Raw genomic sequence first — 25,299 nt, forward strand, 5'->3', positions numbered from 1 at the left:
ATAAAATGCAAATTTTATTAAGTACTCAATATACAAAAGTTCATATAGATGTACATAAAAACATAAAAGGGTTCACATACGGGGAAGGAACAGACAAGTAAATGTATAGAGACCTTGCCTTAGATAAACATAAAGAGGTGGGAAGAAGGTTCAAAGTCATATAAGTTATATATTTATACCATAATACACGGCTTTAAAGTGCATGTGCAAGAATGTAAACTGTAAAAAAGAGTAGATTCAATAGCCGTGCCGTGTGCAGGGTCTCCTGTGAGATCCCTAGCAATTTCACATATATCAAAAATACATATTATAGCAAATGCCACTCTTATCCATAATTCCTCACTAAAGGTTCCCGGAGCACGCAGCCCCAACGCGTGTTTCGCGTTGGCTTCCTCCCCGAAACGCGCGTTGGGGCTGTGTGCTCCAGGAACCCTAAGTGAAGAATTATGGGTAAGAGTGGCATTTGCTATAATATGTATTTCCTTCTGTAACTTGTCTACTAGAACCAAGATATTGGTCTAGATTAAGTGAAGGAGGGGCAACTGCCATTGTTGGTGTTAAGGTTTCGTGTGATATTTTAACCCTTTGTCTCTCTGGACTATTGTTTGGGGAATAATCATCTGAAAAACTGTCAGATTCTTCAGTGAGAGAATGGAATTTGCTCTCATGATCACTGGGGTCTTTTCTTTTTGCCGAGATAGCGGTGTCCATCCCCTTTAAAGGAGGATTACTTTGGTTTGAAGGGTTAGATGCATCTTTAGAGTCTCCTTTAAAGGAGGGCCTGTTAGTTTGAGATTTGGACAATGAATTTATTTTTTGGCCAGTGCCATTACCCTCCTTAGTAGTTTTATTATAGGTTGGAATCTGCAATTGTTTTAGAAAGGAAGACCTTGACTCATCTCCTTTCAATAGGGACCTCGACTTGCCCGGGCTTAGTAAGCTAGGAAAGTCTTCATATGACTGTGAGGTATGTTATGAATGGGTCACCGAGGAGGAAAAAACCTAAACATGCTAAGCCCAGAAAAACCAGAGAGGTTGGTAACTATGCAGATTGCAGATCCCTGATCCTAACGACACAACTATCAGCAGCCGTGGAGCGTGCCTACGATGAACCTAGACGCCTCGTCACGGCCGGAGGACTAAATAAGCCTAAAGCAAGAAAAGGGAAAACTAACTGCCCCAGAGCAGACCCCAAAGGAAAGACAGCCCCCACACATGTATTGACGGTGAAACAAGATGAAAACACAAACACAGGTAGGAAAATAGGCTGAGCAAACGATGGGGCCCAAACTAACTAGAAAGGAGAAGAAAGGAAAGACACTGTCTGCAATCTGCCCAAAACCCTACAAAATAATGTCCAACACTTCTTATAACAAAATTAACCCTGAAGTCACTAGACTTCTCCCACTATATCAGCACTCTGAAATATTCTGAGACAGAGGAAAAAAGAGGCCAATCTAATAAGGGACAAAAAGCAAATTGGCAAACACAGATAAATAAGAGTGGAAATTCAGCACAGTCCCAGCCGGGGCTGGCTGACCACACAAAAAATGAATCGAACAACAAAATCAAGTGTGAGCATTAGCAGAGAAACTTAGCTTGAGCTGACTGGAACAGAGCTGAGAACCAAGACCTGACAAGCAGAAGGAATCACCAGCACCAGAGAAGGGCGTTGGCTGTCTTAAATCCAATCTGAGATTCCTGAGGACCAATTGTCATCCTCATTATCAGGTTGCAGATCTCTACTGATTAAATCAGCCTCACTACCTCCTGTTACCACCAGAGGGAGCCTGACTGGTAGACCAGAAAATAAACTCACAACAGAGGTAGCTCCCATGTGGGACAGAGTGTTTTTTGAGAATTAGTTTTGTTTCTCAGATTTACAGCATCCATTTTGTTCAAGAACCCTTTTAGCAAGGTTTGGGTTGCAAATATACAATAATTAAATGAAATACTAGAATTCAATTTTTAGAAATAGACTCCATGGGATATAACATAAATATCACTAGATTTAAAAAAATGCACAAGAGTTAAAGTGGGTTATCAGACAAATACAGAAATTACGAGATTTCAGAAAATATACGAGAATTAATAAAACTTATCAAACAAATTACGATATTAAGATCTAACTATAGAAATATACTCTGAGAATGTAGGAACATTCTGGAAATTTAGGAAAATCAGAGTACTAAGATCCGGTTGTATAACAGGAATATGGAATAGAGCAGCAGGTGAGTGTCCCTTTAAGAACTAGTTTTGCACCAGCAAGGTATCTTCATGGTGGACTATTCCTGATTGGTTCCAAAGAGAACAAGGGTTGGGTATGAAAAGCAGGAATCCAATAAACAAAATCTTCCAGATTTGTAGGTTTCAAAATTTGACAACAATGAAGCCTCAGTTTTTACAAGTACTCCTGGTAGACCAGAACAGACAGCTGGGTGGAAGTTGAATTATAATAGCCGGAATCTCCTTTATCCTTTAATTGATGCAGGGATTGTAGGTTTCTCCAGAGGGTTCACAAGTGGAGATCACAACATACCCTCAATGATTTCTGAGGGAACAGCTTTATGTAGTCTGCTTTGTTACTTGACTATCACTCCAGATGTCTGCCCAGTAATGATGGCTGGACCAATGGAGTAAACAGGTATATACTCTTTTGCGGCAAAACCTTTATATTTTGTGCAGGCTGAGTGAAAAGACCCAGGACCCCAGCTGTCAGATATCACCGAAGTTAGTAAAAGGGTCACTTAACCCCTTAAGCCCCAAGGGTGGTTTGCACGTTAATGACCGGGCCATTTTTTACAATTCTGACCACTGTCCCTTTATGAGGTAATAACTCTGAAACGCTTCCATGGATCCCGGTGATTCTGACATGTTTTCTCATGACATATTATACTTCATGTTAGTGGTAAAATTTCATTCAAATAACTTGCGTTTATTTGTGAAAAAAATGGAAATTTGGTGAAAATTTCGCAAATTTCCAACTTTGAATTTTAATGCCCTTAAATCACAGAGATATGGCACACAAAAAACTTGATAAGTAACATTTCCCACATGTTTACTTTACATCAGCACAATTTTGGAACCAAAATTTTTTTTTGTTAGGAAGTTATAAGGGTTAAAAATTTACCAGCGATTTCTCATTTTTGCAACACCATTTTATTTTTACGGACCACATCACATTTGAAGCCACTTTGAGGGGTCTATATGATTGAAAATACCCAAAAGTGACACCATTCTAAAAACTGCACCCCTTAAGGTGCTCAAAAACACATTCAAAAATTTTATTAACCCTTCAGGTGCTTAACAGGAATTTTTTGAATATTTAAAAAAAAAAAATGAACATTTAACTTTTTTTCACAAAAAAAATACTTCAGGTTCAATTTTTTTTATTTTACCAAGGGTAACAGGAGAAATTAGACTGCAAAATTTATTGTGCAATTTGTCCTGAGTACGCTGATACCTGATATGTGTGGGGGAACCACTGTTTCGGCGCATGGATGAGCTCAGAAGGGAAGGAGCGCCGTTTGACTTTTTCAATGCAAAATTGGCTGGAATTCTGATCGGACGCCATGTCACGTTTGGAGAGCCCCTGATGTAGCTAAACAGTGGAAACCCCCCACAAGTGACCCCATTTTGGAAACTAGACCCCCCAAGGAATTTATCTGGATATGTGGTGAGAACTTTGAACCCACAAGGGCTTTACAGAAGTTTATAACGTACAGCGGTACAATTAAAAAATCATATTTTTTCCACAAAAATGATCTTTTCACCCCAATTTTTATTTTCCCAAGGGTAACAGGACCCTAACAGTTATTGTGCAATTTGTCCTGAGTACGCTGATACCCCACATGTGGGGGTAAACCTCTATTTGGGCGCATGGCAGAGCTCGGAAGGGAGGCAGCGCCATTTGACGTTTTTGGCTGGAACTGAGATCGGACACCATGTCGCGATTGGAAAACCCCTGATGTACCAAAACAGTGGAAACCCCCCACAAATGACACCATTTTGGAAACTAGACCCCCCAAGGAACTTATATAGACAAGTGGTGAGCACTTTGACCCCTCCAGTGCTTTACAGAAGTTTATAACGCCCGGGTGTGAAAATAAAAAAATCATATTTATTCCACAAACATGATCTTTTAGTCACCAATTTTTTTATTTTCCCAAGGGTAACAGGAGAAATTGGACACCAAAAGTTGTTGTCCAATTTGTCCTGAGTACGCTGACACCCCATATGTGGGAGAAAATTACTGTATGGGCACATGTCGGGGCTCGAAAGGGAAGTAGTGACGTCTTGGAATGCAGACTTTGATGGAATGGTATGCGGGTGTCATGTTGCTTTTGGAGAGCCCCTGATGTACCTAAACAGTGGAAACCCCCCACAAGTGACCCCATTTTGGAAACTAGACCCCCTAAGGAACTTATCTAGATGTGTGGTGAGCACTTTGAACCCCCAAGGGCTTCACAGAAGTTTATAACGCCCGGGCGTGAATATAAAAAGATCATTTTTTTCCACAAAAATGATATTTTTGCCCCCAATTTTTTATTTTCCTAAGGGTAACAGAAGAAATTGGACCCCAAAAGTTGTTTTGCAATTTGTCCTGAGTAGGCTGATACCCCATATGTGGGGGTAAAACACTGTTTGGGCGCATGGCAGAGCTTGGAAGGGAAGGAGCACCATTTGACTTTTTCAACTCAGAATTGGCTGGAATTGAGATCAGATGCCATGTTGCATTTGGAGAGCACCTGATGTGCCCAAACAGTGGAAACCCCCAATTCTAACTCCAACCCTAACCCCAACACACCCCTAACCCTAGCCCTAACCCTAACCCTAGCCCTAACCCTAATGGGAAAATGGAAATAAATACATTTTCTTTTAATTTTATTACTTTTCCCTAACTAAGGGGGTGATAACGGGGGGTTTGATTTACTATTTATGGTGGTTTTTATGTTTGGCAGCTGTCGCACGCTAAAAGACTCTTTTTATTGTAAAAATAGTTTTTGCATCACCACATATTGAGAGCTATAATTTTTCCATATTTTGACCCACCGAGTCATGTGAGGTCTTATTTTTTGCGGGACGAGTTGACGTTTTTATTGGTACCATTTTCGGGCACGTGACATTTTTGATCGCTTTTTATTCTGATTTTTGTGACGCAGAATGAACAAAAACCAGCATTTCATGAATTTCTTTTGGGGGGGTGCGTTTACACCGTTCCGCGTACGATAAAATTGATAAAGCGGCTTTATTCTTCGGGTCAGTACGGTTACAGCAATACCTCATTTAGGTCTTTTTTTATGTTTTTTCGGTTTTATGCATTGAAAACTATTTTATATAAAAAATAATTACCGTAATTTTGCATCGCTTTATTCTGCGAGCTATAACTTTTTTATTTTTTTACTGATGATGCTGTATGGCAGCTTGTTTTTTGCGGGACAAGATGACATTTTCAGCGGTACCATGGATATTTATATGCATCTTTTTGATCGCGCGTTATTGCACTTTTTGTTCGGCGGTATGATAATAAATCATTATTTTTTGCTTCTTTTTTTATTTTTATTTTTTAAGGGGTTCGCTAAAGTGGTTAACTAATGGGACAGTTTTATAGGGCAGGTCGCTACGGACGCGGCGATACCAAATATGTGTACTTTTATTGTTTTGTTTTTTTTTATTTCCAAAAAATGAATTTATTGGGGGGATATTTTTTTTTTCTACTTTATTTGGCGATTTTTTTAAAATTATTTTAACACTTTTTTTTATTTTTTTACTTTATTACATAGTCCCAGGTAGGACATCACTGTCCTGTGACAGATCGCTGATCTGTCACATCACAGATCACTGTGACAGATCGGCGATCTGTCACAGGCACTGCTGCAGACTTCCTCATGCCTATGCTTTGCAGGCACTGAGGAAGCCGGCTCCCTGCAGGCCCCCGTCGCCATCTTGGATTCGGGGGCCTGCAGGAAAGGAGCCCCCCACAGCAGCGCTGCACATTGCGCTGCCGTGGGGGGCTCAGGGAAGCACGGAGGGAGCCCCCTCCCTGCCGATGCTTCCCTTTAACCCCCGGTACACCGCGATCGTGTTTGATCGCGGTGTACAAGGGGTTAACGTGTCGGGGTGGTCTGTGAACGCCCCTGACACATCGTGCTGGGTGACAGCTGACACCCGGCCGCGATCAGCGGCGCTCACCACGTGGGCGCCGCTGATCGCTATGACGTACTATCCCGTCCCTGGGAATTACGTCCCAGGGCACATGGACGGGATAGTACGTCTCATGGCAGAAAGGGGTTAATAAAAACTCAAATGGGCAGAGTGCAGAGTCCACTGTATGTAAACAGTACTAAGACGGTTTGTGAGGAATGGGTTAATCCTTTCCTGTCATAGAAATACTTCAGGCTGTCCAGACTGTTTCACAGGTGGATAATGACCCAAAAGTGCCTCTCATAGATATTAATAGGGCTCAGAGAAATGGACCCACGAGTAGAAAAAGATCATGAGCCGCTGCCGTCTGAGAGCTGGTCCCGCTGCTGTGTGTACAAGCGTCGCAGCCGGGACTATTTTTGAACCCTGCGTCTGTAGATCCAGCCGCTGCAAGCCCGTCCACCAGGATTAAATGGAAAAGATGTCAGTGTGACTTGGTCTAGAGGGTAGGGACGGGTACCCTCAAGGCAGGAAGAGACGTCCCCACCAGTTCTCCTGCCCGAAAACAGCTGCACTCATCTTCAGATATCTCCTCAGGGAAGCCCACGATGATGAGCGGTACCACTCCGCCCCTCAGCTCTGCTCCGTCACGCTGCAAGCTAAAAGTCAGGAATGTTGTTGTGCCTCCGTCTAGACTGATTAGACGGGTACCTCAAGGCAGGGTGTGATGAATTTAGTAATCCTCTTGTCAAAAAAAAACAAACAAACGAACGCTGCACTCGATATGAAATTATCTCCTCAGGAAGGTCCACAGTGATGAGCGGTATCCTTCCGCCGCTTCCACACTGTTCACACTGTCAGTTCCTGAAGGGCTGATATTTCACTCTTTCCTGACCAAAGGAGCTTGAAAGATGGATCAACTTGGTCCTGGTAGATCAGGGAACTCTTATGGACCAAATAGAGTTGTTCAAGTAAACCTCCAGTCGCTTTGAGGGTCACTTTTGGGATATCAGACCGGGAGCTCTGGTGTTATGATTGAGTCACCGTAGGAGGCAGACACAAAAATAGAAGCTACGTCCAGAAAACCAGAGAAGTTGGCAACTATCAGATTGCAGACCCCTGAACCTATCAACACAACTAGCAGTAGCCGTGGGGGGTTCCTACGATGCCCTAGACCCCTCGATCACAGCCGGAGCGCTAAATAGCCTAAAGACAGAAAAGGAAATCTAACTGCCCCAGAGCAGACCCCAAAGTAAAAGGCAGCCCCCAACATATAATGACGGTGAAGCAAGATGAAAAAACACTCACACAGATAGAAAGATAGGCTGAGCAAACGATGGGGCCCAAGCTAGCTAAACAGAACAGGAAAGGAAGGTTGCTGTCTGCAATCTGCCAAAACCCTATCAAAGACATAAGCCAACAAGCTGATATGAAAAAGACCCTGAAGCAGCTAGGCTTCAAAAACTAAATCAGCACTCAGGTATTTTCAGAAGACAGAGCTAAAGGAATTCAGCACACCCCAGCAGGGAATGGCAGAAATCCAGAAAAACAAAGCAAAACAAGGTCTAAGCACAAATGCAAAAATCCGAGCAGAAAACTTAGCTTTAGAGGAGCAGGAATTCAGACTGGTCTCCAAGGATCCCACAGAGAAATCACCCGCAGGGCAGAAGGGCGTCGGCAGCCTTATATCCAGTCAGTAACTCCACTCAGCCAGTCATCATCATCAGACTCAGGTGTTTGATAATCAGGCTCACTACCTTTCTTTACCAGAAGTGGGAGTTCCTTGGGCCTCAGTAGTGAAGGGGAAAATGAACTCACAACACTCTGGACTCCTGCCTCCTACATAGCCAGGATCCTAGGCCACGCCCCCTCCTATTGGCCTTATATTCTAATCCGAACATGGTGGTGAGTGCGTTTGGCTTCACCTTGAACCAGTTTGTGGTGTCTAATGGCACTCCAGAAATTCATATTACAAATGAATTGCCACAAAGTCTATCATATTCCCCATAAATATTACATCTTTGGTAAAGGATAGAATACTAGAGCATTTTCCCTTTAAGTGGGAGGAAGCGGGATTTACATATTTGTGAATTAAAATTACAAAATTTGGAAATCTAAGTAAGATGAAACGTGAATCATTGATTTCAGAAGTTCATGGGGACTTGGAAAGGCAGACCCTTCTTCCACTATCCTGGGTTGCCAGAATACAAATGGTAAAAATGATGTTACTGCCTAAGATTACCTACTTGTTTAGATGTCTCCCCCTCAAATTCCCATCTAGATGGAAAGGGCTCCTGCAATCCTTATTGGGTAAGTTTATTTGGAAAAACAAAAAACCAAGGGTGGCGTAAAGGGTTCTGCATTTCCAATATTCCCATTGTGGCATGGGTGTACCAAATCTTACCACAAGGCAGCCATTCTCAAAGGATTGGTGGGATGGGATCTTAATTATAGATGGTTCCAAATAAAAAGACAGTTTTCTCCCCACATGTCTACTAGACTTTTGCTAGAGATCGAACTACTGAAGCCTCTGAATTTGAATTTTCCCTTACATATGATGTCCTCGTTGATATCTTATTGGAATAACCTTGATAGAACACTGACAAAATCCCTATTTACATGCATTTCTGTAAACGCAATAGAGGCACACATCTCTGGGTTGTCGCTAGACCTGTGGGTGGGGTCAGGTGTAATAAGCAGCCTTGACAAACTCTTAGATGGCCCTGTTCCCCTCCTTTGCAGATTTGTCCCAACTTTACAAGATTCTCAAAATATGCTTTTATCAGTACCTCCAAATTTGTCAATTTATCCATTTGTGTACATTTCCAGCTGGGTGGAATCCTGACCCATCAGACATGATGCAGAACTATTTTAAAGTAGAATATCCAAATACACATGGATTGTCTTTGTTTTATAGGACTCTTAATTTGCCAGCGGAGTCGGTCAAACTCCCTTATATGAATGTCTGGGAGAAAGCACTATCTTTTTCATCTACCCCCGAACACTGGTGGACTGCGGCCACATTTACTAAAAGGTACTCCTCCTGCATTAATCATTTTGAACAACTAAAGATACATATGAACTGGTATCTGACCCCTTATAAAATTTCCAAATTTAGCAAATCATATTCCTCATTATGCTGGAAGGTATGTGGTAAAAAAGGGGATCTGGGTCATGCATGGTGGTGGTGCCCCAAGATAAGAGGATTCCCTTTAACACTAGAGGGGTCCTTGGCAGTCTTCTTCCCCCAAACTTAGTTCCAACAATAACCCATGTTTTGACAGCGGCCCGTTAGAGCTTGGCAAGTCACTGGAGAGAAGCTACTACCTCCTCACAGGAGGAACTCATTTGTAGGATAAATTCTCATTATCTACATGAATGTTGTTTGGTTCACTCGATAAAACAAAAAGAAAGAGTCAGTCGCCAGTGGGAGAATTGGGAGGCTTCTGGATTGGATATAGCTCACACTTAGGATGGTTTTTAATATTTTTTTCTGTTTTTTATGGTCTTCTCATAATCAGATTGGTCAAATTGGTATACAAAAATGTTTAAAACAAAGCTCCTAAAGCTCATTCCCCCCCAACTATCCATTAATTTACCTTCTGTGTCCAATCCCGGCAGCCTTTCCTTCTGTGTGATCCTTTCTTTCTCTCCCCTCTCCTATAATATCCAATTTGGAATTAGTTTATACTAGTGGTGATAATTTGGACATGACTGCTATATTGATATAACTGTGTAAACAAGTTATTTCTGTTGTTATAAGATTTCTTTTTTGAATAAAAAATGTATTGTTTAACAAAAAGAACAGAACTTTTGCCAAATGGCCAGAGAATTAGAGGCCATGTGTTAATGAAGGCGAGGAGGGGCAGAGCTAGGACCTCCTGCTGTCTTTTGTGCAAGGCAGCCAAAATTAAGAGAAAGTTCTAGACACTTGGGCTCCGACACCTAGAGATGAGTTATGAGAGTACCGTGTATCTCAGGGTTAAGTCCAATATATCATCAGAACCCTGGGAGCCCTCCGCACGTACCCCTGCATTTCAAATTTCTCTAGCTGTCCTGGATACTGAGCTATCGAGACTGGCTCTCCAGAACCACTTAGCCAACCCAAGTTTGGACTCCATATTGGTACAGCCCCAACAAACCCGTTGAGACATCAGTCGTCCCATTTGGATCTCCCACTAGGAAGTTATGACCCATCGTAGATATTTGGAATTTCAGCTAGGAGATCAAGGGAGGAGAGTTCAGTCCAACCCAGAGGGGCGGTGGCAAATAAGAGAGGGAGCGAGCTAGGGGTTAAAAGCTAGCTACACACACTCTTTGTTCTGCCATAGAAGCCACATCACGTCACGTGTGGAGACGGACCAGAAACTAAGAAGGTGCCTGTGGATACGATCTTCCTCTCATCCACAAGTGATTAGAAATAGTAACTTGACACATACAGTTAACTACTATCCTCAACATGTACCCTTCTTTTATCTGTACTTCTGGCTGTAACCTCTGTATATTACTCTGTATATATTCATAGCATCTAGTGTGCCTTTAGGCAATTAAAATATCAATTAATTTTGGGTTGTTCTTTTGTCTCGAAACCCGATTTCTCACGTCCGTATGTTTGGCTAGTACTTATACACTACCTGGGGTTGGTTTCTGACCTGATATAAGCTTGTCAATGGACCGGGCTTATATTTAATGAAGAACTGGTGGCAGCATACCATTCTGGTGTTATTGAGGGACCCTGTCAGTGAAGGACCAGAGGTTTACATATATATTCCCGGTCTGAGACTGATGAGATATATATATATATATATACACCGCCCTCACTGTAGAGTGCTCTGATAACCAGTACGTGGCAGAGCAGCGTCTGCGGCGACTACTTATCCTAGATGCAGTTCCCTGACTGACCTGAGGGTAAGGGGGGCACGAAAGAGTTGCGACTGTGTACGCTCCATCGCAGATTGGTGACGGCGGGGTGATATCCGTATCCCCCTGGCTCTCTCTCGTGTGTTTTTATTACAGTCCCTATGTATCCAAACTTGAAAAACACTGTCATCGAGGCCCAGGGAAAAAGGTGGATTACCCAAAATGGGAAACATACAGTATAAGAGTATTGTATGATATAGTCACGTACTGTGGGAAAGAAACAGCAATCCACAGTAGCCCCAATTGTGGGATGTGTTTTAAGCGCTTTGAGCAAAGAAGAGTCCAACCAGGGGGCCAATATGAGAGGGATATTTGTAAAGCTTTGCTAAATCCTGACCAATGCTTTTCTGGTACCATTCCTACACCAGTCCAATATCCTAGACAGGTGGGAAGCATTGTTTAAGATCTGAAGTTGGGCAAAACTATACCCCCTTAAAATTTGGAATGATTAAAATGGCTCTTCTAATACGAAGAAGTTTATTTAACCAAACAAACTGTTTTCATTTCCTTTTAACCCCTTTCTGCCTTCTGACGTACTATCCCGTCCATGGGACCCGGGCCCCTATGTCCATGGATGGGATAGTACATCATAGCGATCAGCGGCGCTCACGTGGTGAGCGCCACTGAGCGCGGCCGGCTGTCAGCTGATTATCACAGCTGACACCCGGCACACGTTAACCCCTGGCACACTGCAATCAAACACGATTGCAGTGTACCGGGGGTTTAGGGAAGCATCGGGAGGGAGGGGGCTCCCTCCGTGCTTCCCTGAGACCCCCGCAGCAGCGCTGCCGCGGGGGCCTCCTTCCCTGCAGGTCCCCAGTTCCAAAATGGCGGCGGGGACCTTCGGGGGCCTGCAGAGAGCCGGCTTCCTCACTACCATCATCAGTGGAAAATAAGCATCATCAGTGAAAAAATAAAAAAGTTATAGCTCGCAGAATAAAGCGATGTAAAAATAATTATTTTTTATATAAAATTGTTTTTATTGCATAAAAGCGCCTAAACATAAAAAACGACATAAATGAGGTCTCGCTGTAATCGTACTGACCCAAAGAATAAAACTGCTATATCAATTTTACCGCACGCGGAACGGTGTAAACGCACCCCCCAAAAGAAATTCTTGAAATGCTGGTTTTTGTTCATTCTGCGTCCCAAAAATCGGAATAAAAAGCGATCAAAAAATGTCACGTGCCCGAAAATGGTACCAATAAAAACTTCAACTCGTCCCGCAAAAAATAAGACCTCACATGACTCAGTGGGTCAAAATACGGAAAAATTATAGCTCTCAATATGTGGTGATGCAAAAACTATTTTTACAATAAAAAGCGTCTTTTAGCGTGCGACAGCTGCCAAACATAAAAATCCGCTAAAGATAGTAAATCAAACCCCCCGTTATCACCCCCTTAGTTAGGGAAAAATAATACAATTAAAAAAATGTATTTATTTCCATTTTCACATTAGGGTTAGGGCTAGGGATAAAGTTAGGGCTAGGGTTAGGGCTGAGATTAGGGTTAGGGGTGTTTTGGGGTTAGGGTTGGAGTTAGAATTGGGGGGTTTCCACTGTGTGGGCACATCAGGTGCTCTCCAAACGCAACATGGCGTCTGATCTCAATTCCAGCCCATTCTGCGTTGAAAAAGTCAAACGGTGCTCCTTCCCTTCCAAGCTCTGCTATGCGCCCAAACAGTGTTTTACCCCCACATGTCATGGTTTGAATAGGGTTCTTGCCCTGCACTCACAGGGCTAAGTGTTCATGGCCTCTTTCTGGATCTGGGAGGGGTATTTATGCTCGCTCTTTACCTGGGTTATCTGTCAGCTATACTTTTGTTCTGGTGTGTCTGACCCCTGGTGTGCGTGTATTCTGTGTTGCTTGTTTGCTTCCCGTGTATGACCCGGTCTGTTCCCTCACTCTGTACTCCATCTCTCGTTTTGGCACTATTGTCTTTTCTGGTTCTGACCTCCTGGCTTGGCTATCGTTACTCTGTTACAGTTTGTCTCTATCGTACTGTCTATTGCCCGTTCTGGTTTTCTGATCTATTGCTACGTCCTGACTATCCATTCTGTCTAACCCTTTGGTACTGTATTGCTATCTCGTGCTTTGACACGGCTTGATCTGGTTTCTGTCTCTGTCTATGCCCTTTGGTAACATTGTCCTGTAGTTACCTTTCTAGGAGTTTCCCTGCAGCTCCTAGCTCTGTGGAGCTTAGGCCACGCCCCCAGCAGTCACGTGCTTCAGGTCCTGATAGTCTGAAGCACGCATCGTCTCCGCTGCTGCCCTGCTCCACAGATATCTTTGAGTACTGTTTTTGTACTCAGGACACGCGCACTGGCTCAGTGAGCAAGTTCAGTGCGGTGTTCCTGACACCACATATGGGGTATCAGCCTACTCAGGACAAATTGCAAAACAACTTTTGGGGTACAATTTCTCCTGTTACTCTTAGGAAAATAAAAAATTGGTGGCAAAAACATCATTTTTGTGGAAAAAAATATGATTTTTTTATTTTCACGCCCAGGCGTTATAAACTTCTTTGAAGCACTTGGGGGTTCAAAGTGCTCACCACACATCTAGATAAGTTCTGTGGGCGATCTATTTTCCAAAATGGGGTCACTGGTGGGGAGTTTCAACAGTTTAGGCACAAACACGACATGACACCCGCAGACCATTCCATCAAAGTCTGCATTCCAAAACGTCACTACTTCCCTTCCGAGACCCGATGTGTGCCCATACGGTAGTTTTCTCCCACATATTGGCTATCAGCGTACTCAGGACAAATTGGACAACAATTTTTGGGGTCCAATTTCTCCAGTTACCCTTAGGAAAAGAAAAAAATTGGGGACTAAAAGATCATGTTTGTGGAAAAAATATGATTTTTTTATTTTCACGCCCGGGCGTTATAAACTTCTGTGAAGCCCTTGGGGGTTCAAAACGCTCACCACACATCTAGATAAGTTCCTTAAGGGGTCTAGTTTCCAAAATGGTGTCATTTGTGGGGGGGGGTTTCCACTGTTTAGGCACATCAGGGGCTTTCCAAACGCGGCATGGCGTCCAATCCCAATTCCAGTCAAATGGCGCTGCTTCCCTTCCGAGCTCTGCCATGCGCCCAAATAGTGGTTTATCCCCATATGTGGGGTATCCGTGTACTCAGGACAAATTGCACAATAACTTTTAGGGTCCTGTTACCCTTGGGAAAATAAAAATTGAGGGTGAAAAGATAATTTTTGTGGAAAAAATATGATTTTTTAATTGTACGGCTGTACGTTATAAACTTCTGTGAAGCCCTTCAAAGTTCTCACCACACATCTAGATAAGTTCCTTGGGGGGTCTAATTTCCAAAATGGTGTCATTTGTGGGGGGTTTCTACTGTTTTGGCACATCAGGGGCTTTCCAAATCCGACATGGTGTCCAATCTCAATTCCAGCCAAAAATGTCAAATGGCGCTGCTTCCTTTCCGAGCTCTGCCATGCGCCCAAATTGTGGTTTACCCCACATATGGGGTATCAGCGTACTCAGGACAAATTGCACAATAACTTTTAGGGTCCTGTTACCCTTGGGAAAATAAAAATTGGGGGTGAAAAGATCATTTTTGTGGAAAAAATATGATTTTTTAATTGTACGGCTGCATGTTATAAACTTCTGTAAAGCCCTTGTGGGTTCAAAGTTCTCACCACATATCTAGATAAGTTCCTTGGGGGATCTAGTTTCCAAAATGGGGTCACTTGTGGGGGGTTTTCACTGTTTAGGCACATCAGGGGCTCTCCAAACATGACATGGCGTCCGATCTGAATTCCAGCCAATTTTGCATTGAAAAAGTCAAACGGCGCTCCTTCACTTCTGAGCTCTGTCATGCGCCAAAACAGTGGTTCCCCCACACATATCAGGTATCAGCGTACTCAGGAGAAATTGCACAATAACTTTTGCTGTCCAATTTCTCATGTTACCCTTGGTAAAATAAAAAAAATTGGACCTGAAATAATTTTTTTGTGAAAAAAAGTTAAATGTTCATTTTTTTTTTTAAACATTCAAAAAAATTCATGTGAAGCACCTGAAGGGTTAAAGAACTTCTTTAATGTGGTTTTGAGCACCTTGATGGGTGTAGTTTTTAGAATGGTGTCACTTTCGGGTATTTTCTATCATATAGACCCCTCAAAGTGACTTCAAATGTGATGTGGTCCGTAAAAATAAAATGGTGTTGTAAAAATGAGAAATTGCTGGTCAACTTTTAACCCTTATAACTTCCTAACAAAAAAAAATTTTGGTTCCAAAATTGTGCTGATGTAAAGTAAACATATGGGAAATGTTATTTATTAAGTTTATTGTGTGCCATATCTCTGTGATTTAAGGGCATAAAAATTCAAATTTGGAAAATTGCGAAATTTTCACCAAATTTCCCTTTTTTCACAAATAAACGCAAGTTATTTGAATGAAATTTTACCACTAACATGAAGTACAATATGTCACGAGAAAATAATGTCAGAATCACCGGGATCCATGGAAGCGTTTCAGAGTTATTACCTTATAAAGGGACAGTGGTCAGAATTGTAAAAATTGGCCCGGTCATGAACGTGCAAACCACCCTTGGGGTTTAAGGGGTTAATGCTCATGTCCATTTTACAAATATACTTTCACAAATTCTTTGTACAATACTCATATGTAACTATACTATTCTTTGTTAAGCACAATTGTCAGACAAGCAAACCATGCATCAGAACTCTTGCTGAGTTTGCATTTTTCTTTCTCTGTTTTCAGGAATTTGAAACATTTGTAACTGTGTATTATAGATTGTGCTGATAGCAATATAACAGGACTTCAGTATGTAGATGCAAATAGTGAACAACATTTGCAGACAACTTTCTGATAATTGGGATTTGGAACAGAAAATTAAGGTGTTTAAATTCATAGATTTTAAAGCAACAAGTTACAGTTGTGGCCAAAAGTATTGACACCCCTGCAATTCTGTCAGATAATACTCAGTTTCTTCCTGAAAATGATTGCAAACACAAATTCTTTGGTATTATTATCTTCATTTAATTTGTCTTAAATGAAAAAACACAAAAGAGAATGAAGCAAAAAGCAAAACATTGATCATTTCACACAAAACTCCAAAAATGGGCCAGACAAAAGTATTGGCACCCTCAGCCTAATACTTGGTTGCACAACCTTTAGCCAAAATAACTGCGACCAAACACTTCCGGTAACCATCAATGAGTTTCTTACAATGCTCTGCTGGAATTTTAGACCATTCTTCTTTGGCAAACTGCTCCAGGTCCCTGATATTAGAAGGGTGCCTTCTCCAAACTGCCATTTTTAGATCTCTCCACAGGTGTTCTATGGGATTCAGGTCTGGACTCATTGCTGGCCATCTTAGAAGTCTCCAGTGCTTTCTCTCAAACCATTTTCTAGTGCTTTTTGAAGTGTGTTTTGGGTCATTGTCCTGCTGGAAGATCCATGACCTCTGAGGGAGACCCAGCTTTCTCACACTGGGCCCTACATTATGCTGCAAAATTTGTTGGTAGTCTTCAGACTTCATAATGCCATGCACACGGTCAAGCAGTCCAGTGCCTGAGGGAGCAAAGCAACCCCAAAACATCAGGGAACCTCCACCATGTTTGACTGTAGGGACCGTGTTCTTTTCTTTGAATGCCTCTTTTTTCTCCTGTAAACTCTATGTTGATGCCTTTGCCCAAAAAGCTCTACTTTTGTCTCATCTGACCAGAGAACATTCTTCCAAAACATTTTAGGCTTTTTCAGGTAAGTTTTGGCAAACTCCAGCCTGGCTTTTTTATGTCTCGGGGTAGAAGTGGGGTCTTCCTGGGTCTCCTACCATACAGTCCCTTTTCATTCAGACACCGACAGATAGTACGGGTTGACACTGTTGTACCCTCGGACTGCAGGGCAGCTTGAACTTGTTTGGATGTTAGTCGAGGTTCTTTGTCCAACATCCGCACAATCTTGTGTTGAAATCTCTTGTCAATTTTTCTTTTCCGTCCACATCTAGGGAGGTTAGCCACAGTGCCATGGGCTTTAAACTTCTTGATGACACTGCGCACGGTAGACACAGGAACATTCAGTACTTTGGAGATGGACTTGTAGCCTTGAGATTGCTCATGCTTCCTCACAATTTGGTTTCTCAAGCCCTCAGACAGTTCTTTGGTCTTCTTTCTTTTCTCCATGCTCAATGTGGTACACACAAGGACACAGGACAGAGGTTGAGTCAACTTTAATCCATGTCAACTGGCTGCAAGTGTGATTTAGTTATTGCCAACACCTGTTAGTTGCCACAGGTAAGTTACAGGTGCTGTTAATTACACAAATTAGAGAAGCATCACATGATTTTTCGAACAGTGCCAATACTTTTGTCCACCCTCTTTTTTATGTTTGGTGTGGAATTATATCCAATTTGGCTTTAGGACAATTCTTTTTGTGTTTTTTCATTTAAGACAACTTAAATGAAGATAATAATACCAAAGAATTTGTGTTTGCAATCATTTTCAGGAAGAAACTGAGTATTATCTGACAGAATTGCAGGGGTGTCAATACTTTTGGCCACAACTGTAAGTCATTGAATGTCACTTTGCAGTTTTGTATCTGTAAAAGACTGGTATGGAGGATAAAAATAGATGAAAATATGAAAATAGCCAGTATATAATGGCACTTCCAGTACTGATGGGACTGACCTAATTAATTGAACTAAATTACATATAAGGCCGGCTTCACACTTGCGAGTGTGATGCGAGAAACTCGCGTGAGTCTCTCGCCTCAATACTCAGCACTGCCACCGGCACTTGGGACCGGAGTGTTTGGCTGCATAGAAATACATGCAGCTGCACACTCTGGTCCCGAGTGCTGGGTATTGATGCGAGAGACTCTCGTGAGTTTCTCGCATCACACTCGCAAGTGTGAACCCGGTCTTACTAATCCCATCATTACTTCACTGCTCTGTAATAGGAAAAGCTTAGTTGAAAAGAATTTGAAAACAGTCTTTTCAGAATGTAGAACTGAAGAAGAAATCCCCGTCACTTGTCGTGATCTGGATTAGTGATTGTTACTTCACTGCCACTACAGAAGGAAATCCTCTTTGTGATTTACAAATACTCATTCTTGGGGAAAGTGTTATTAGAATCTTAATTGTATTTTAAATGCTCTTGAAAAAAGTTTATTGATGTAGATATTATTATAATAACAATTTTACGCATTTAATGGGAAATGTTAAGCAATGATTTTCAGCGGTTTTGGTACCTTTTACACTATTTATTCCTGAGAATTTGAGTATTGGTAATTTTTTGTGATGTTTATTTATCATATTTTTATGCTCGTTATTCCCCACTATGCAATGCTCTCAGAGGGCCTACATAACACCAACATTGGTTGTAAGTGCTGATGCTACCTATTAACAGGATATGGAGTCTGTTGTTAGATAGGAGGTAAAATGGTCAATAACAGATTCTATAGAGGAATAAAGATATTAACAGTACTGTAGGGGTAGAAGCAAAGAGGAATACATCAGAAGATTCCCCGTGAGCCTGATGAATTTCAAAGTCTGCTACATGTCTCTTTTGTTGTTGAAGAGTAACCTTTGTTTCATTTTCTATGTCTTCATAAATCAATTGCATATGTGAAAATAAGAAACTTTGCAATATATCTTATTAGAGAAATCTGCTTCTATCTCTTCCTGGACTGATCTTTCATTCTCAGAATTCTCAATATACAGGTAAAAATATGTCTTAATTGAATACACATTTTCCCCATTACTGAGATAGGAGATGACAGTTAGAGCTCATAAAGTTTCATGGATAACTTTAACTCTCGTTTGAGAACTTGAAGCGAAATGTCATTGACTGCCTTTAGATCTTCCCTCCTTTTTCTCCAACCTTCCTATATGTGTGGCGCCCTACGTCTTTACCGCCACAAAAGGGTATGTACTGTTTTGTATGTGTTTTATGAGCAATGGGAGTTATGCTTTCTCTGCTAGAGACCACAACACACACACACAATTTACCTCAATCCTTCACTTGTCTGAAGCTTAGAGCTTTGCAGATATACCCTAACTGGGAGGGGGAGGAGTCGAGTTGTTGTTCTCTTTGAAGAAGAAGAGAATGGAGAACGCTCCTGGAAGCCATGACATGCGCTTCCTCCAGGAGCAAAGCTAAGAAGAATCAGGGAGTTAGCCCCTAGGCCATCCATGCTTTCAGAGCAGTGTGGTAAGCTGAGAGAGAGTGTTTTCCCCCGGGAAGACAGCAGAAAACTAGGATCAGTGAAGGATTGTGCAAGAAGGAACTTGAGCTTCACACAGGATCCAAGCTGCAAGTTGCCCGAGGAGGAATAGACAGTGGGTAGTGGCTATACTGGAAGTTCTAGATTCCGGGAAGCCTTGGTCCCAGAAGGGATTAGAATAGAAGGAAGCTTACACCGAGTAACAGCAGAGTGAAGTATAACTCCCATTCTGCAGAGCAGACTGTAACCTGGTGAGAGTTGTATTATCTCCTTTGAACTGCACCTGAACTGCAGTGAATGATAAAGCAACTTTCCTTGTCTCCTGCCTTATTACTCCATACCTTCTACTTCCATCACAATCTCTGGCGTCAGCCCTGGCTGGAGAGGGTTAAACATCTGCACTGCCATCACCATCTACTCCCCCAGGGATCATCTGCAGTGCCGGCTATACTACAGTCGAACACTCCAACTGGCGTCACGAATCACTACATAAACTGTATCCCTAAGCAATACTCCCCTTTTACATGACCGCCTGGGGCCACGGACCGGGTCACTGCCACTGTGACACATCCCTTTAAGATGACCGGCCCGGTACCGAGTATCCCATGGCCTCTGGGGTGCGTCATATGCATACACTTTTAAAGAGAATCTGCCATCAGGTTTTTGCTATGTAATATAAGAGCCCCATAATGTAGGAGCAGAGTCCCTGATTAATGTGTCAATTACAAGGCTGTGTTTTACAGTTTCAATACAATAATTGTTTTAACAGCAGAAAATTATCATCCTAGTCCAATTACACCCCCAGTACTGATCAACAGCTCTGTCACTATACAATGAACATAGAAAGCTGTGGGGTGGCCAAGGTTATACACAGCTCAACACTTGAGCTCCGCTAGATCTGCAGCAGAGAAAACTGTGACTCTATCATAATTGTTCAACCCAGTAAACGGTCTCTGTCACTACCTCAGTGTGCTGTCAGATTACATTGCAATTCCCTTTAACCTCCTGTACATGAAACCCGTGAAATTCTGTCCCTGGATGGGAGAGTACATCACAGTGATCAGCCACACTCACGGGAGGAGCGCGGCCGATTGCGGCCGGGTGTCAGCTGATAGTGCCGGGTGTCACCTGTGACAAAGTGCCAGGAGCGGTCACGGACCGCTACCGGCACGTTAACCCACGACACACTGCGATCAAACATGATCGCAGTGTTCCGGTAACATAGGGAAGCATCGAGCAGGGAGGGGGCTCCCTGTGTGCTTCCCTGAGACCCTGAGAACAACGCGATGTGATTGCATTGTTCCAAAGGCCTCCTCCCTGCAGGCCTCCGGATCCAAGATGGTCACGAGTCCTGCAGGGAGGTAGCTTGTCAGTGCCTACTGAGAGAAGGCACCGGCAAGCCTCCTACACTGCCTGTCAGATCGCTGATCTGACACAGTGCTGTGTAAAGTGTCAGACCAGCGATCTGACTTGGTATAGTAATGTCCCACCCTGGGACAATGTAAAATAGTTTAAAAAAAAATTATACTGTGTAAAAATATTTTTAAAAAATTCCTAAATAGATAAAATATATATATTTCCCCAATAAATACATTTATTTATGTAAATAAAAAAACTATAAAAGTACACATATTTAGTATCACCGCATTTGTAACGACCCGCCCTATAAAACTGTCCCACTAGTTAACCCCTTTAGTGAACAGTGTAAAAAAATGAATAAAAAACAAGGCAAAAAACAATGCTTTATCATCATACCGCCAAACAAAAAGTGCAATAACACGCAATCAAAAATACGGATATAAATAAACATGGTACTGCTGAAAACGTCATCTTGTCCCACAAAAAACGAGCTGCCACATAGCGTCATCAGCAAAAAAATAAAAAAGTTACAGCTCTCAGAATAAAGCGATGCAAAAACAATTATTTTTTATATAAAATAGTTTTTATTGTATAAAAGCGCCAAAACATAAAAAAATACATAAATGAGGTATCACTGTAATCATACTGACCCGAAGAATAAAACTGCTTTATCAATTTTACCGCAAAAACTCGTAGGAAAGTGTTTTGGTCCTTGCACTCCGTAGCGGCTGCATCCCAGTGGTATCATGTGTTTTCTGACGTCACGCAGGTCCTGTGCTGACGAGCACTAGCGTGTCAGTCTAACACAGCAAGTTTACTGCCGGAGTTTTCTCCATTGACTGCCTTTTAGGACTCTTCAGCGGCTGCTGCCTCCGGCCGGGCAGCGCTGCTACTGGCTACGATTTCACTCACTGTGAATGCGGGATTTGTTTCATCCAGAAGATACGCCGTTTTCTATACAGTATATAGATCACTAAACAAGAAGAATCTGCCTTCACATCGTTATTTCATATGAGGTAATTCTCCTTAGTGCATTCCCTGTCTTCTTTACCCATGATTTGCAAGTATCTTTAGGACTTTATCTCATAAATACAGTATATGAGACTCTGTATTCAGAGGCACTGCGGCACTTTAGTGCATTGTGGACATCATTATATGAATCCTTTGTCTGGAGGCATTATAGCACTTTTATGCATTGTGGATATCACTTTTTATGAGCTATTCATCAAGAGGCACTATTGCACTTTAGTGTATTGTGAATTCACTTTTATTTTTTAAGCTAAGATTCCTACAATGTTTTTACCTATTAGTTACCATCCTTAGACTATTTGGCCCACTCTAATTTTGGTTGACCAGTATATTGGAATTCTACTGTTGTAATATTATTTTTTTTTTATACTTGCATTCTCCCTTTTACAAGGGTAACTGAGGGCAAATACTTTTATGTTATCATCTAATATTTAACACTGATATTGTGGTGACCATTGTCCTTTATTTTTTGCTGCTGGATCTCCTGTGCACCTTAGCGCCACTATATCATTGTTTAATTCCATTGTTCTCTATTATCCTGGCTGGTATACTAAGGCCGGCGTCACACTAGAGAGAAATATGGATGAGTGAGAGGCGTTAAAAACACGCATTGCATGGACCAATGATTCTCTATGGGGCAGCTCCCATCAGCCATATATTTCTCGCGTATATTTTACGGTCCGTGCCAATTGCACCATGCTGCGATTGTCAGCGTATTACGCCCGTAGTACACCAATGCAAGTCTATGGGTGCGCAAAAACAATGCATTACACACGGACCAGATGTGTGACTTGCGAGAAATACACACCCGGTGTCCTTTAGAAAAGCCGGCAATTCAGTGCACGATACAGTAAAATCACACTGACATGTTTAATAAAGAAACAAAATAATAGCTATATATACACATAGAATACAAATATATATATACAGTAAATATGTCTCTATAACATGTGTATATATATATATACTGTATACTGTATATATATATTCTATGTGTATATATCTATTCTTTCGTATGTGTTTGAAAACCTGTCATTGGGCTCCATTATATGTCCATTTTGCAAGCCTGCGAGAAAAGAACGGTATACGGATCACATATGGATTATTTACGGATGCTACATGGGAAAAATACGCGGCCACACCCTGACAACGGATGATCGCTATTTAGGGACCATTTATGTGTATTACGGCCCTTATTTTTATACGTTGTGTGTGACGTAACACTAACACTGATGCAAAATATTGGTGTGTGAATGAGGCCTGAACTGAACATTTTGAAGAGAATAAGGGCTCATTCACACATTGGTTTTTATTGTACGAGTGCTGCATCTGTGCTTTTCACAGTCTATGGGGTACTTCACATGTCCAATTTTTTATTTTTTTATTTTTTTCCTAGGACTTAAAAGTCTGCACAAAGCACAGAAACTTGTCTTATATATATGACTGCCAGATAAAACTCACACACCAACCAAATTCTGATGAAACTCTGAAAAGAAACACTGATCTAACTTCTACTGGTTTTTGCATAGGAGAAAAATCACTGACATCTGAATGAACCCTAAAAGGGCTTTTAGGCTACGGACGTAGTTCCATAATTGGCTCTCCCTAATTTATCTCAGCAGTGAAGAATGGCAGAACCACATCATAGGTACCCATAGATTTAAGCAGGTACTTAGTGCTCTAACCTTGTTATGGTAGCAAGGACACCTCCAAATCAACTACTTGGAAAGGACTGCAAATCGAAAAAATAGAATTGCTTGTTATAAAATCATACCTTTTGCAAACTGTACCACCTTTAAAGGGAATCTGACAGCTGATACATGTGCCTGATCCATGTGGCTTGGGAAGCTTGTATCATCTGTCTGGCTGCCTTTAACTCATACTTAATATTAAATATACAGTACACACAGAATATTATACTTCTTTTCATACCCTAAATGGACCACCATCTCCGTCGTCTAGTTCCAATATGTATCCTTCCACAGGATTATGAGCAAAAGGTGGCATTCTCCAAGCCAGGGTAACGCTATTATTCCGTGTGCAGCACTTCTCCAGCTGCAACAGTGGTACAGGGGGCACTGTAACAGGAACTGAATACAGATTAGTGTAACTCTGCCCTTTCTCCTACAGCATTTACATGTAGATATATGGGCATACTTAGGGTGGAGGGGAAAAAAAGAGATTTTTTTGTGCTGTAGAACAGGATTAAGGCTAGTTTCACACTAGCGTTTTGAGGCGCAGCGTACGCTCGCCGTGAAGCTCCGCCCCCTACCGTGCCTCCTCCGGTCAGCTCTGCCTATGGGCGCATGACGCTGCATGCGACCTGCGTACCCTATCTTTAGCATTGGGTACGCAGGACATGCGCAGGTCAGCTTTTGCTGGCACATGCGTCCTTTTGACGGTGCACCGACCTGCATCGTGTTGCATTTTGGTGCGGCCAGCGCACCGTCAAAAGAACGCATGCGCCGGCAAAAGCATACCTGTGCACGGCCTACGTACCCAATGCTAAAGATAGGGTATGCAGGTCGCATGCAGCATCATGCGCCCATAGGCGGAGATGACCAGAGGAGGCGCAGCAGGGGGCAGAGCTTCATGGCGAGCGTACGCTGCGCCTCAAAACGCTAGTGTGAAACTAGCCTTAGTACTGTAATTAGTAATAATCTAACATGTTCAGCACAGCAAACAAGTTTATACACACATACAGCAATTTCCTTGAAAAGCTGATATTTTAGTCACATCGGTTCAGAATTAGAGCGCAGAATCAGAGCCTTTTTTATTTCTAATTTGTACATTGTGGACAGCACACACTAGGGAACTCGCTTAAAGGCCCATCAGCATTGGCAGGATATCCATACAATACTAAGATCCACACTTTCAGTCTGACCAGGGGCAATCTGACTTAGCATCAGTTCTTTCTTATAAACCTAACTGCCATGCAATAGAATTTTTTTGATGTAATGTACGAAATTTTCAACAGCACTGTCTCCCAACTCCAGGTCTCGCGGCCATCCAACAGATAATGTAACCGATTTATCAAAGCTTTTACACCATAATTTGAGCGTAAACAGCTTTGAAATGTCTCAAAAGTTTTGTGCAACACAGAGTTGCGTCAACATTTTGCAACTTTATGGCATTTTCATGCCAGTTTTGCCCAGCTCCGCCAAGGTGAGTGGAGTTGGGGTGGGTTGTGGGTGTAGCATGGGCCTAATGTCACAGTTCATCTAATTCATGTCGAGCTGTTGTGTTCCTTATGCCAGAAATCTAATTCCAGGTCTGGATGTTGATGTGGATTTAGGTGGAAATACCATCATGAAACAAATCATTCCAGCCTTCTTATGAGACATCTGTTGATAATTATTGATTTTTACTCCCTAGTTTAATTTTTGTAAATCATTTGTTACTTATCATCATAAGCCTTTGTATTTTACACCATATATCACATTAGGGCATTTAGTGCTTTACCTAGAAGGTGCTTTTTTTTAAGGCACCTTCTAGGTAAAGCTTGTTTTAAGGCATTTAGTGCTTTACCTACAAGGGCTTGTTTTAGGGTATTCCAGGGACGGCAGTCGAGGAGTGGCAGGGCCATTATCGTTCTATATTAGGGTGCCAACCTCTGCGGTTGGGCAGTTTTAGACTTTTA

At 42.1% G+C, this 25,299-nt stretch overlaps 1 protein-coding gene across 4 annotated transcripts in view; it reads right to left on the reverse strand.

The window, feature by feature from the left end:
• TRIM67 (tripartite motif containing 67) overlaps positions 1-25,299 on the reverse strand; it is a 779,172-nt gene that overhangs the window by 402,288 nt on the left and 351,585 nt on the right. For 3 of the 4 annotated variants that reach the window (XR_012221447.1, XM_073551876.1, XM_073551877.1), the window contains exon 6: positions 23,592-23,749. Coding sequence is in view for 3 of the 4 variants with exons in the window: in XM_073551876.1 (XP_073407977.1) it covers positions 23,592-23,749 (158 nt within the window). In the remaining variant the exon portion in view is untranslated. The remainder of the gene's footprint in view (positions 1-23,591; positions 23,750-25,299) is intronic. The other variant, XM_073551878.1, reaches the window with a different exon arrangement.

The sequence above is a fragment of the Dendrobates tinctorius genome, unplaced genomic scaffold (genome assembly GCF_039654945.1).
Source record: "Dendrobates tinctorius isolate UK_male_01 unplaced genomic scaffold, ASM3965494v1 ptg000181l, whole genome shotgun sequence".
Classification (NCBI taxonomy): domain Eukaryota; kingdom Metazoa; phylum Chordata; class Amphibia; order Anura; family Dendrobatidae; genus Dendrobates; species Dendrobates tinctorius.